Raw genomic sequence first — 13,936 nt, forward strand, 5'->3', positions numbered from 1 at the left:
AGGACGGCAGCGAAGGGCCGTCGTCGCCCCGGGGCAGCTCAACGCGTGCACGGCGGAGCAGCTCTGCCCCCGTGCTGCTCCTGCGACTTCGAGAGCAGAGCCCTACCCAGTACGCGACCGGCCTTCTCCCAGCGCTTCTCCACTTGCTTGGCTTTGAAGCCTGTTTTGTTTTCCGTGTAGTTTTTATTCATGCAGTCAATACTTAAAGAGAGGTCAGCAGAGGCAATGGGACAACTTTGAATAAAAAAAGCTCCTGTTTGGGGCGGTAGAAGCTGGGCCACATCATATTCATGACCTCTCAAGCCCCTTGGTTCCCTTCTCAGATCTCGTACTCTGGATTGAAAAGGTCCAACGTTTCCGACAGTCTCATCCCTCACCTGTCCTCCTTCCCCCTGCGAGAGAGCGGTCAGGCAGAAATCACGGTGGTGGGTTGTCGTGGTTTATCCTGGCCAGCAACTCAGCACCACGCAGCCGCTCGCTCACTCCCCCCTCCCTCAGTGGGGTGGGGGAGAGAATCGGGAAGGGAAAAAAAAAAAAAGGTTAGAGCCGTGGGCTGAAATAAAGACAGTTAATAAGAGAAAATAATAATAATAGTAATAACGAGAATGGTAATATACAAAATGAACGATGCACAATGCAATTGCTCACCACCCGCCCACCCATGCCCGTCCCGTCCCGAGCCGCGCTCACTCCCCGAGCCGCGCTCACTCTCCCCGCAACCGACCGATGGACTGACTCCCCCCGAGCATGACGTTCCATGGTCTGCAATAGTTCTTTGGTCAGTTGGGGTCAGCTGTCCTAGCTGTGTTCTCTCCCAGCTCGTTATGCCCCTGGCGGAGCAGGAGAAGCTCAAAAAGTCCTTGAGTAGTCTGAGCACTACTTGGCAACAACTAAAACCATCCGTGTGTTATCAACATTCTTGTAGTTCTAAATCCAAACCACAGCACTAGGCTAGCTACTATGAAGAAAATTAACTCTATCCCAGCCGAAACCAGGACATGGGTTCTCTTCCAGCCAACAACGTGTTGCCAAAACCTTTGCAAACTGTCCGAATGAGGTTTATTAAAAGTTTATTTCCCTAATGATTACACCAGCCCTGAACGCAGTGCTGATGAGCCCCGCTGGTGTCTGCGTTGCGTAGTTTGGGGTTTCGGCATTGCGTCACTTGTTTGCTTGCGTTGTCTCGGCATGGGCGGGCAGGAAGGGCTGTCAAGCCATGCCATGGCTCCGCCATCCTCCTCGCTATGGGGAATCTTATGCTGGAAAAGGATTAAAGCCCAGGCTTACAGGACCCTCCTCCCTTACTTTATTCCTTCCTGGGCAATGTTTCATTTTACAGAAGCCAGTTTGAGCAAAGGCACTTTAAAAAGTAGAGATCCCCTCTCCGTCGGTGATGCGTGGGGGACAGTTGGGGCTCGTTTCAGAAGGGAGTTTTTGGCAATGGTGAGAGTTGGGGGGAGAAAAGGGGAAGGGTATTCAATCACATGAGCCTTAAGAAGCATTTGCCTTTTAATCTGCCTAACTTCCGAGGGACTTTGGAAGACAGGGGCTCCAAACTGCGCGACTGTGGCCAGCAGCAGGAGGACAAACCCGGCTACTTGGTGCTCACTGTGACACAGGACATTTTTGAGCAACACAACCATCGCTTCCGAGAGATGGCTCAGAACTGTGAAATGCCACATCGGGAGGAATGCTCCCTGCAGGTGTAGTTTAATGTCTCCTCTCCCGTATTTTATTTCCCCCCTAACTCAGGCTGAGTTCTTGTCGGGACCCAGCTTCTGAGCTCAGCCTTGCCTACTTTATAAATAACTATATTTAGTTTTTACTAATGGTTTTGCAACTTACCTTTCGAAGTCGGAGCCTCGGCTGGAGTAGAAGGTGTCTGTACAGTTGTTGGCCAGCCTTGCGGTTCACCTGTAGATCCCCGTGTTGCCCAAAGGCAGGCGGGTGCTTCTGATCCAAATCGCTTGCCGGGGCTCAGTGGTTGTTTTGGAGAAGCTTTTAGCGTCAGCTTTGTAGTCGTCGTCCTCAGCGTGCGGTGTGGCTAGTGGGGGGACAGAAACGGCAAGTAAGACCTGCAAGTGCTGGATGGCAAATACTAATGTCTGCCTGCTAAGATTTGCAAGTGCTGTAGGTGTTGAAAGGACTTCTTTTAACACTCGTGTTCCAGGGGGTGGGTTCTTCAGGCAAGCTGTGCCTGGATTCACACGGGTGCTGCGCCGATGCTGGTATTTAGCTGTGCTTGAAGGTAAGTACGCTGCGGGCGCGGGATTGGAAGCGATGAGCCGGGGGAGGATGGAACTGGTTTTAACTGTGTAATCTCGATTTCTCCATGTGGGAGCTTTGAGCTGGAGCCGACGTGGAAGCCTGAAGTGCTTCATGGTGGGACAGTGCCATCCAGCTGATGCGAGGGGCCTCTAAAGAGCGGGCTGAGAAACAGCTTTGTGTCTGTCTGTGTTCATCTGGTACGTCAAAAGCATCTGGGCTCCTGAGTCCAGGGTTCTCTTTTATTTTGCTGGCGGGGCCATCTTATCCAAGAGGTGCCACTTCTGGATGCTCCCGCCCGAATTAGGCTGGATGCGGAGCATCTGGAAGAGTTTCTACTTTGGTGTACACAAAAGCTTGACAAGAGACCGGCCGCTGGATGTCCCAAAGGTTGCATCTATGCCAAGTGTGCCCTGGGAAGCTAAGTTAGGGTGTTCTGTGGGTTGCGTAGTTGCATGCACGCTTTCGAGAGGTCCTGCCTTGTTCTCTTCACAGAACAGGGAATAAAGCTCTTGGCTGCAAACCCCAGCTTTGTTTCCTAAAATAGAGGTGTCAAAAGTAGAAGCTAGAGCGAAGGAGATGGAAGACATCAGGAGGTCTCCTTGCCAGGGCAGCTTGCGCTAAAGTTTCTCGGCCTTTTCTGCTGGTACGTCACGATGTGGCTCTGAACCACTTGCTGGTGGCCACAAGCCTCCTCCTCATTTTCCTTGCCTCCAGCAGCGTGAGCCTTTGTTCCAGGCTGACATAAGCCTGGAGGAATTTGAGCTGGTCCTGATGACTAGCACACACTGAAAAGACAGCTCAGATTGCTGAGCATTAAAACCGAGAACCGGTTATGTTAAACTCAATCCCAAATCCCACACGTGTTAGTGGCAGCTCCCTGTCTCTGGTGCGTCCATGTCACGGCAGCAATGCTCACCTGGTCTCCGAGATGAAGTGAAGGCAGGTACATTTATGCTTCCAAAGTACTTGGATACCATGAAGTTAATTCTTTTCATTATGCCTTTAGATGGTATTTGCCTTAACGAAGCTTGAGGGCCTGCACCATATGAAGAGGATCAAAAGGAATATGTGATAAGTACCAATCCATGAGCAATGATACTCGGGAAATGAAGGACTGCTAAAGCGCATTAGCCGAGAGGGGCTCAGATAAGGGTTGTGTAAGCAACCTTAATTCCAACACTGCCTCCTTGGGAGCCTGAGCTTGCCGCTCGGTTCTTCCATTTTGTAATTTTTGGTTGCAAAGTGACAGGCTTCAGTAAGTGCCCCTGGCCCGTTGTCCTGTCTCTGGAGGAGTCAGCAGGTTGAGCTGCAGGGGAAAGCAGAAAGCGGCTCTTCCCAGCTCTGATCAGCACTACCACTTTGCATGTGAGCATCGGATTCTAAACGTGCTCCTGGACCGCTTACGGAAAGCCAAAGGGCGGATGGTTGGACGGGTGTTGGCTTTATCCTGCAGGGACTAACAACACGTGGGTGCTGGAGCTTTGGTGAAAGCACAAGCCCCTGAGCTGCCTCTGGAAATACTGGACAGTGGCTTCCCCTCCGTCTCTTTGCTCTGGATGCAAGATCCTCCTAAATGCCTGTCATTTTTTAATACTTGGCTGTGTGTCGTCTTTGCCACCTTGTTCTCAAGCAGCATGCCCAGTAAGGGAGTTGGGTTCATCAGTTGTCCTCTCTTAAGCCAGCCGTAACTTCATCTTGCCTTTTTCTGAGTCTGTTTTGTGCCGTTCATGTAGGTTCCTAACCTTATTCCTGCGTGGAATCATTCCGGTCTGTTAGCCGCACGTAGTCCAGACCGTTTGAATCACTTTGGGTTCGTGGCTCCGTGGCTTGCAGCGGTTTGTACAGTGTGTGTTGGCAGATGACTTAAATACTTCTGAAAGGCTCTGTTTTTCTAGGTCATTCCTATATGAAGCTGATAAAACTGGCTCTGTTTCTGACCTGTGTGTCACTACTGTACCCACAGCTCTTCACTCAAGGTGCCTTTTCACTGAAATTCTGTCGTCTTAAAGCAGTTTTTAGAATCTATTTCAGGAGCCTTCTGTACCCCGGGACTTCTGTTCCTGCAGCTCTACGCTGTGTGGCATTTCTTGAAAAGCCCAGCTCACCATTGCACATCTGAGCCCTTCTGGAGCACAGGGATTCTCCTGTCGGCACAGCTGGGTGGCGAAGGGTACGTCTCCGGCCGCTGCGAGAGCTCAGCATGCGTTCACCCCCGCGAAGAGCCCAGGACTTCGGTCCTGCTTGCTCTCTAGCTGCACCTTTGCCGTACGTCCAGGAGAAACCTCCGTGCAGCTGGCTGTGTCTGCTGCTGGCTGTGCTGCTCCTCGGAGGTGGCCGGTGGCTCAAGAGGCTTGATGGACACTGGACCAAGGTTGCCCTTGGCTTGAGAGTGGATATTCCATCAGTGTGAGAGCACGCAGATGTGTTTGGACAGAGCTGGTCCTTGTCAGAAGCTTTACCCAGCAGTGTTTGGACAATGATTTTTTTTGAAACGCTGGGAGGAACGAGGGCATCTCAAGAATCGAGGGAGATGCTGGATTTAGTGCCGAGGTGTAAGGCAGCACTGAGGAACGGAGAAAATCAGATGTGTAGGAGAGAAAGTGCTGGGCCTGACTGGTCAGAGCTGGACCCACGGCAAAATTTTGCATGGTGGCAAATCTCCATCTCCCGAGTGAGTGGTGTGGTCGATGCGGTGAGCTCGGAAGGTGGGGTTTGAATGAGCACGTGCTGGGCTGCAGGAAGCTTCAAGGCAGGGATAGGAAAAGCTGTCAAAAGGGTGCTGCGGGTGCCTCTTAGTAGGCTTCATTTGCTTTTCACATCTTTCTTTTTTTTTCCCCAAATTCACCTTAGCTTCACTGGATGCTACAGTACACATGCCTGCTCTTACTGATTTCAGTTCAGTTCTACATCAGCCGCATTACCCTGGTAGAGGAGCACTGCCACAAGAGTCCAACTAAAACTTTATCCAGGTGCCTGGTACCCTGCCCACGTATTCCAGTCAAATAAATCAGTGCAATTATTTTGGGTAAAAGACCTAGCACATAGCTTACAGCCTCTTTGCAGGGAGATTGTTGGGCACTGAGGCTTCCTGGAGCCTGATTTATTTATTTATCTATCTGTCTATTTATTTATCTATTTATTCACCTTTGAGATTTTTGGCTGTGCGTGGATATAACAGGACTAGCGGTGGGAGCGATGGACGGAGCTGAAACGACAGGAGAAGCTGGTGGTGGACACTGGGGTGCGAGGGCAAAAGGCGGTCACTAAGGACATCTGCATCTCCGGGCAAAAGCTGTGATTTTTGAGCAGCGTTGGGAAGCGGTGACTCCAAGCGTGGCGACCACACCGACTCTCAGAGAGGAGGAAGGAAAGGGGCCACGCGAAATCGGGGATGGGTGTAAGGGGTGAAAGTATGCATTGCGGTGTGAGGGGCAGGGAGAAGGGGATGTGAAGGAGCGCAGGGCATCTGCTGGGGTTTGGCTTTGAGGTCCAAGGGGGAGAGCGGAGGGAATTTTGAGCATTTGTGCTCACTGTGCACCACCGGTGAGCTCATGGCCAGTGGCCATGCTGCTGCGCTGTTCATGGTGCGGTGGGGGAGAGCAGCTAGCGCGATAGGATGAGGGGGAATGGTTTGAAGCTGCGCCAGGGCAGGTTTAGGTTGGACATTAGGAAAAACTTCTTCACCGAAAGGGTTGTCAGGCTCTGGAAGGGGCTGCCCAGGGAGGTGGTCGAGTCCCCATCCCTGGAGGGATTTAAAAGAAGGATGGATGAGGTGCTGAGGGCCAGGGTTTAGTGGTGGGATGGCAGGGTGAGGTTAAAGGTTGGACTTGATCATCTCAAAGGGCTTTTCCAACCAAAGTGATTCTATGATGAGTCCTCCTGCCTTCGGCACCGGCCTCTTCCTGCACCCGGGGGACAGTGCCCTTCACCTGGGGGACGGTGCCCTTCACCCTGGGTGTGCCGGCCGAGCAGCAAAGGTCTCTTGGGGTTTTTTTGGCTCTTTTGGACAGGAATTTGAAAGCTTAATGCAGCCTATTGTGCGGGAAGACTTGCAGGCAAAGCTCTCCATGGCAACTCTCCCTATACACAAAGCACCATATGGCTTTTTTGGAGGGGGAGGGAATGAATCGAACAGAAAAAGTCAACCTTTTGTTTGTGGTGGTGTTTGTCTTTGCTCTCTGAGATGGAGCATGGGGAGGTGGAAACGGGCAGTGCTTTCTCCTGGGCATGGCTTCTGCTGGCCATGCCACCAGCAAGGGTGCAGGTGATCTCTCAAATGGCCTTTCCTTGCTTTTTACAGCGGAGCTTGCTGTAAAAATAAACCCTGCCTGCGCAGGGGCCCTCTCTTGAGGCAGATGGAGCAACCAAGTCTCATGTCCGCCCTTGCACCAAGAAACACCCGCAGGGCTGGGAAGGCTGCGGGAGCGCTCGGTTTGGGCAGGAGCTGTACGGGAGGCAGCTGATGCCGGGGAGCTGTTTGCGCGTGGTCTGCCCACGCCTTGTACCCCTGCTTCCGAAGGGGGAAATGACTGTAAATCCTCCCTTTTTCAAGTCCCTTTGGAAGGAATGAGTGGAATAAATATCTTTATCTGTGTCTGTAGAAAAGCAGGAAGCTTTAGTGTGTCCTCTTGGAGGGGGAGGAAAAGAAATGATATGGGAATAAGCAGAAGGGAGCAGCCTGTGCCTGGCGCTGCCGCCTTCGGGGTACTCTGCGGTTCCCGGGGCTGCCACGGGGTGCCACCAGCAGCACTGGAGATGGCCTCGCAGGGTGGACACCGGTAAGGCTGGCTGGGTTGCCCGGCCGTGTGCGGCAAAGGTGCGAGATGAGGTGGCTGGAAGCACTGGCAGCTGCTCTGCACCCAGAGAACGGAGCCCTCACCGGGGCTCACGCTGGGATGCGCTACAGGGCAGAGCCTTGGCCGGGCACAGGACCAGATTGCTGTGTCCGTAGCCTGCGTCCCCGTGAGCTGAGCTGGCTCTTTGGATGCTCATCCCAGCCACCCCGCTGGAGGCGGCCGTTGCCTGCGTGCTGTGGTCCGTAGTCAGCCAGAGACATGGCCGGCTGTCCCCTCTGTTTCCACGGTGTGACATGGGTTGCCTTTCAGGAGCACGGTTTGGTTTTTTTCCCAGAATTGGGCAGAGGCTCCTCTTGGCAAGACCCACTCCCAGGTGCTCCCATGGCTTTGCAGCAAGCAGATCGCCGTCCCCAGCCACTCGGGCCTCCCTGCTGTCAGCAAGGAGGCTCGCAAATTTTGGGATAGGGACAGGGATAACTATTGGAAAAACTCCTCCTGGTTGTAAGCTCAGCCCTGGGGGTGGAGCTGTGCAGGTGGGGACAGGGTCGCATTTTTGGAGAGGGACAATACTGTCTTAAGACACTTCAGTGCTAAACCCACTAGTTAGAGTAAGAGGTGGCCTGAGGCTGCCTTGCCTTCAGCAGCCTGCTCGGGCAACAGCGTTTTCAGGTGCATCTCGCTGCCTTGCTCAGGGTTACGCGCAGGAGCCCCAGCAGTTGGCGCCCGGTGCCGCGCGTGGGCAGGGCAGCGGGGATATCGAAGTCCTAAATTGTGAACAAGAGCACCTTTCATCTGACGAAGCCACGACCCCGCTGTGTGCTTACTGCAGAGCACGGCATCGTACGCTCGTTTCTGGAAAAGCAATTTGGTTTATTCCCAGGTTTGATTTACAGTCTAACCCCGCGAGCCCCAGCCCCAGCTCAGGGCAGGGCTCGTTTCTCGGTGCTCCGTGCTCAGCTTCTCCCACCCCCGTGGGCTGCCCGTGCCCATCGGGTCAGTGGCTCCAGCATCTCCGGGGGCCCTGGCTATGTTCGCATTTAATGGTCAGCTGAAAGAAGCACTGGGGAGGGTGTTTGAGTGGGAAGGGTGTTGCTGCAAGCCTCTTTACTCTGTCCGGTGCCCCAGTCCCTTGACTTCATAGTAGTGTACGGATCCCTTAATGAAAAATGGCCCTTCTTGATATCTGGAGCTGGACCCAAAGCGGGAGCCCTGGCCGTGGCTGTATAAGGGACGTACCCTTTGAGGGACGCTGCCTATGATCCCATCTGGATGGTTGTGCTGCTCAGCTGCAGCAAAACGTCACGCGACTTGCGTGTCCCTCCGGTTTGGACTCGAGCCCGGGAGCCGTTCGAATTGGCTGAGCTGCCAGCCTGCTGGGAAGCCACCGGCCCTGAAGGATGCAGAAAGCAGACCCTGCTTTGTAGCTCTCCTCTCATCGTCTGCCTCGAGCAGCTGTAAAAGGAAAGCCTGTCCCTCCCCGAATCCGGGCGATGCCAAGCTTTCCTAGGAGCACTGACATGATGACTCCCGCTGCCCCGCCAACTTTATTGGCATCAGACAAACCCAGCGCCTCAACCCTTGCAGCTCCAAGGCATGTGGTTTTGAGCCTGCTATTTATTTTGGGACTGCAGCATCTGATCCTGATTTGGTGTTTCCAGCCTGTGATCTAGGTCGTGTGCTGGATCAGGCATTAGCTGTTGCTTGAGGGAGCAGTGGGAATTTACATTCCCTTCCTTGGTCGAAGGGCTTGGAGAAATGCTGAGCCACTCTGCTGCAGAGGGGGTGTTTGGGGGTGGGAGGAGTAATTTTATTTTTTTTATTCTTTTTTTAAGAAATCTCCTTGAAAACCTCCTATTTTCCTGTCCCCCTGGGAGGGTGGCTCCTGATGTGGCTGGCCACGGAAGGAGCAGTAGATGATAAACGCTTCGGTGCAGCCTGCTTTCTCTGCCGTTCCCATGGTAGTTGGCTGTCACACATAGCTCTAATGTATTCCCTGCCCACAGCAGGATTAAAGCCTTCTGGGAGAAGAATAAGAGGATGCAGGGAACAGAGATAGGGAAGAAACCAGGAAAAGGAACGGAGACCATGGCGGGGTAGGGATGAATCCAGGTGCTAGCCCCATCGGAGCAGCAAGGGGCCGGGCAGGACCTCTGCCAGGGAGCAGCCACCCCAGTTGCCCTCCACCCGAGCTGGCGGTGGGATGCCTGGAAGCAGAGGGCTTTTCTGAACGCTGAAGGTACCGGCATGTGCAAGAGGAAGTTCACGTCCTTCTGCTGTCGTGGCTCCCAAAGCCGCCCTTCGTTTGAGGGTGAGCGTTTCCTTTTGGTGATTCTCTGTCTTTTGTTTTCCTCTGCAGATCCTGACAGCCAGTTGTATGATATGGGATATACCCCTGAGGAGGAAGCCCCGGCCTGTCCCGATGAGTTCGATGACTTCGTCACGTTTGAGGCAAGTATGAGCGCTGTTACCTCCGGCAAACATCGGCTGTATACGGCGTGAGGCTTGAGCACGGAGGGTTTGGCTGGGGGAGAAGAGCATTTGCTGTGGCGAGGGCTCTGAGATGCTTAACGTGTAGTAAAGACGAATCCTTTAATCTGCGGGTGACTGGCCCGGAGGATTTGCACCAAGTATTTGGTGCTGTTTAAGTTAAAATTGGCGTTCAAGCAAAAAAACCACAGCTAGTGCTCTAGCTCGCAGAATGCCAGAGCATGGTGCCCTGGGCGAAAGGGGAAATCTTTTTTTGTGGTGAAACACCAGCAGTGTGGGAAGGGTTTGTCTCGGTGCTGGAGTTTCTGAGGTTGGAGAACCTGGGTCTGATTTTGAGATGTACCAGCCAGGAGCCTTCCCGAGAGGCACAACAGAGCGCTTGGGCACTGGCACTCAGTGCTGTTTGGCCAGTAAAAGGCAGAGCAGAAGACAAAATTTAGATTTTTCTCTCTGTTCTTGGGCTCGAATGCTTATCTGATGTGGCTTTTTTCCTTTTGTTGAAGTTATGGCCTCCATCCCTCAGTTCCCTTCCGTCTTCCTTAGCGCGGGAGCATACTGCAGTAGCATCCTGTATCCTCTCTCCCCAGCCAGACAGGAGGCTGCTCTGTTGTCTGTGTTCGTGGGCTTTGGGGCTTTCCTTGGTAGGCTGCCTCCGTTCGTGCTTCGTCCCTTCCAGCCTGGGGCAGAAGGTGCTGCAGGTGCCTTCAGAGCAAAGGGCCGGCCGGCTCCCAAGTCCCACACGGAGACTGAATAGCTTCCTTCTGCTCTCCTTTTCCAAACTCTCCTCTTCAGGTTTTTGACTCTTGTGTCTTGGTACCCGGGATGTTTTTGTCACACAAAGTGTTACTTGGAAAGGGACTCCCAGCCTCCTTTATGTTTGCGTGCAAATATATACATCTTTGCTTTGTAATATGTTATTTTGTGGTGCTTTGATAAAAGGCTCCAGCTGTTCTTTTGAGTTTCCTAATGGTAAACTGGGTGTTGGGCAACCGGTCTTCCCCATGTTAGCGAGAAGCACAAGTCCCTCGCTTAAGATGGCTCGAAGCTCGCACTTTGACGACTTAGGCTTGACAGTTGACCAGGGCATCATCCCCTTTCCCAGCCAGGCGTGGGTTTGCGCTCGAGCTGGTTTGGTGGCTCCCATTCTCAATCGAGTCACGGACCGGCATCGGCACCCTGAGCAAGGCGCTCATTCCCTTGGGACTGCTCAGGAAGAGCACAGCCTTAAGAGCCTGCGATCCTGGGTGCCTCCCCCAGAAGGCTTTCAAGGGCGGGTTGAATATTCGATTATTTCTCCTTTTTGAAAGGTAGTCACAAAGGCCGGCAGTAGCTGGGTAGAAGGGGGGCAGGAAGGCAGGGAAGGGAGATGGGTTTTCATCTTTCTCTGTCTGGTACAAGGTCACAAATGTGCTTTTGAACCGCTGGGCTGAGCGGTTTAGAGGCCGTGTCGGTCTGCGTCGCAGTGCTCGTGCAGGCAAGGGCCTTTGCTTTTTGCTCCTCAGACCCGTGTTGAGGGACGGTCTTCCCTGAGATTCGGAGCAGGGATATTTTCTAACGGCTAATTTAACCTAGATGAGCTCTGGCAGTGCTGCAAGCTATTCTGGGCAGGGATACCAACGAGCCGGGTGTGTGCCCTGCTGCGATGAAATACTTCTGCTGCTGGGCCATCGTTTCCTTGGAATGACAAGGTGACCCAAAGGAGAAAGGTGATGAATCCTGAGATCTTCTTTTCAGGAAGATGTCAATGGATCCTTATACTGAATTCAGGGTAATCATCTAAAGATCAGAGCTCTGTCGATGTCTACGTTTAATATGCTGGGGAAAAATTACCCCTGTTGTCTTGGATACATGATTTGAAATAATTTCCAGCCTGCAAGGATTTTGTAGAGGTTCAGCAAATGAGAACAAGATCGAGAAATACCGCTCAGCCTTGCGAGTGTAAAAATAAATCGGTGTCTTGGGGCGTGTGGTTCTTTTGTTCTCATTTAGCTGAGCAGCGAGCTCCCAACGTGCGTTTTATGCCACACGTCCTGTAGTGCCGTACCTTGGAAAGCGTGAGATGTTTGGGGGTGGAGAGGGAAGCCATCGTACGAAGCAGCCTGCTGGGAGCTGCAAATGCGTGTTTTTCACCGGAGCGCTGTGCCGCCCTGCCTGGCAGAGCTGCCTGCCCGTGGGACGGCGCCGGCCGGTCCTTCCTTGTTAGGTGCAGCCAGCAGCAGCCCTGGAGATCGCAAGGCAGAAAACAGAACAAGTGACCTTTCCCAATACATCTTCCACCTTGCTTGGATTCACCTGGAAGAGAGGAGGAGGGGGGAAAAAAAACCCCACCTTTCCAAAAGCGAAGGCGTTGCCTTTCCTCCGAGTAGACCTCCCGCCCCACCGAAAAGCAATTTGTGTTCTCCAGTGCCCCCGTTTCAGGGCTGGGAAGGCGGCGCACAGCGAGCACGCGGCTCTAAAACGCGCTGCTGCGGGGAACCACCAGGCACCTAAACGGCTTCTGTAACGCGACGGCTTCTTTCTCAGCCCCCAAAACTGCAACCGGTGGGCAACGGGTGAGCCCCTCTTGCTTTGGCAGGGCCGTGGGGCGAGGGAGCGCAGCTACATTTTCTCCTCTCGCGCCAAAGTTGGAAAGGGGAGCTGAAGAAGTGGTGCTGCCTTTGCTGTCCCGAGAGTTATCGTGGTTGCTGGATGTGGAGCATCAGCCCTGGTCCCCCTTAAACAGCACAAAATCAGGGTGGCTGGAGTGCTTGGCTCCCGTAAGCGTTGGGGCCTTGACAGAGAGCTTTTCTCCTGAACCTTGGTTCAAACAAGTGTAAACAAGTGCTTCAAGCAGTCTAAATGAAAATGTCTTCTCTTTGTTAATGAGGCTGCTCTTCTTGGTGACTCATCCCCTCCTCTGGGGGCTGCCATCAGAGCGCGCTGAAGATCCGCAGAAAACCCAGTGTTGGTTTTAACGGGCTGCCCAGGGAAGGGGTCAAGTCCCCATCCCTGGGGGGATTTAACAGCCAGGCAGACAGGGTGCTTAGGGACATGGTTTAGTGGTGGGATGGTAGTGCTAGGTTAACGGTTGGACGTGATGATCTTAAAGGTCTTTTCCAACCTAGATGATTCCATGATTCTATGGTTCAGCGAGTGTTTGCTCTGCAAGAGAGAGAACCACCAACGCTTGCATCTGCCAGTAAGGGCGAAAAAGCCTCTCCAAGGGGGCAAAGTCTGAACTTTGACGCTTCATGCAGGGACCTCTAACGTCAGATACTTCCACAGCTCAGCCACTGGCCTGGCTCTTGATGTGGCACCGAGCTTCTGGCTCTTGTTCCACCTTGCCAAGTCTGTCCAGCAGACACGTCTGTCTGCCTGTTAAAACTCTTCAAAAGAGGATTTCTGGTTGCATGGCTCTGCTGAGACAGCAGCTCCCAGGGGATTGGAAACGCAGGGGCCCGGGTTCCTGCAGCCGCGTGGCTTTTTGTGCATCCAGCTGTGCTTGCAGGGGGCTCCTCACAACCCCTGGCGCTCCGCCGTCACGCGTGCAGGGGGAATCTCATCCCCTCTACACCCCCTCCAGCGCTGGGAGAGCATCACCTCGTTGGGGTTGCCTGCCCACCCCAGGCAGAGCGTTTCCCGAGGTGGAAGCATGGTGGTGGCAGGGCAGCTGGGTGCCGAGCTTACTGCTTTCCTCTTCTGCAGGGATATGTCACTGAAAAATAATTACAGCAGGTTTGGCTTTTGTAAAAGCTATGTACCAGGAGCTTGGAGTCTGTCTGTCCCGACACCCGAGTCCTCGCCTGTTGTCTCCCAGACTGGGCTAGTGCGGCTTTGCTGCTGACTACCTGGGAGGTAGGAGTTGTCCTCGCCTCCCTTGCAAGCTCCCGTGACACTCCTGACTCAGTTCTGGGGTGCATGGACTGGTCTGCAATGCCCTGCGGGGGGGCAAAGGTGAATTTGGAGTTGGCTTTCTCGATGCCTGCTGTGCCTTGCCCTAGGAGAAGGGCTCTCCGTCCCCTCTGCCCTGGCTCCTGGGGGCAGATGAGCCCGCTTGAGCAAATGCACTTGGGCTGACTCTCCCCAAATGGAAGCAAACCTCAAAAATTGGGGGAGCTGCCGGAGTTACGCTGGGGTTGGGCGCGGAGACGTGTAACCTTAAGCGGGCTGGAGGAGAGGCAGGGCCGGCACAAGGCTGTGCTCTGTGAAGGCTGACCGAGAGCACGATAAATAGCCCAAATGCCTATTTTAGCCCTGGGAACCTGGGCCAGCAAGGTCGTAGAAAAGCCCTTTTTGAGATCTGCAAAGCAGGGCAGCCGAAACTCCTGGGGGCGAGAGGTGCGGGGGCAGTGGGGCAGGCGGTGCTGGGCGGTGGCATGCGCCTTGCGCAGGGCTGTTGCCATCTG

At 53.7% G+C, this 13,936-nt stretch overlaps 1 protein-coding gene across 1 annotated transcript in view; it reads left to right on the plus strand.

The window, feature by feature from the left end:
* Window positions 1-13,936, plus strand: part of RAB11FIP3 (RAB11 family interacting protein 3) — a 64,918-nt gene that overhangs the window by 9,837 nt on the left and 41,145 nt on the right. Inside the window, exon 2 of the mRNA XM_035895547.1 lies at window positions 9,421-9,512. Within this exon, the coding sequence (XP_035751440.1) occupies window positions 9,444-9,512 (69 nt within the window). The 5' untranslated portion in view covers window positions 9,421-9,443. The remainder of the gene's footprint in view (window positions 1-9,420; window positions 9,513-13,936) is intronic.

This window comes from Egretta garzetta, unplaced genomic scaffold (assembly GCF_000687185.1).
Source record: "Egretta garzetta isolate BGI_Z169 unplaced genomic scaffold, ASM68718v1 scaffold140, whole genome shotgun sequence".
NCBI lineage: Eukaryota > Metazoa > Chordata > Aves > Pelecaniformes > Ardeidae > Egretta > Egretta garzetta.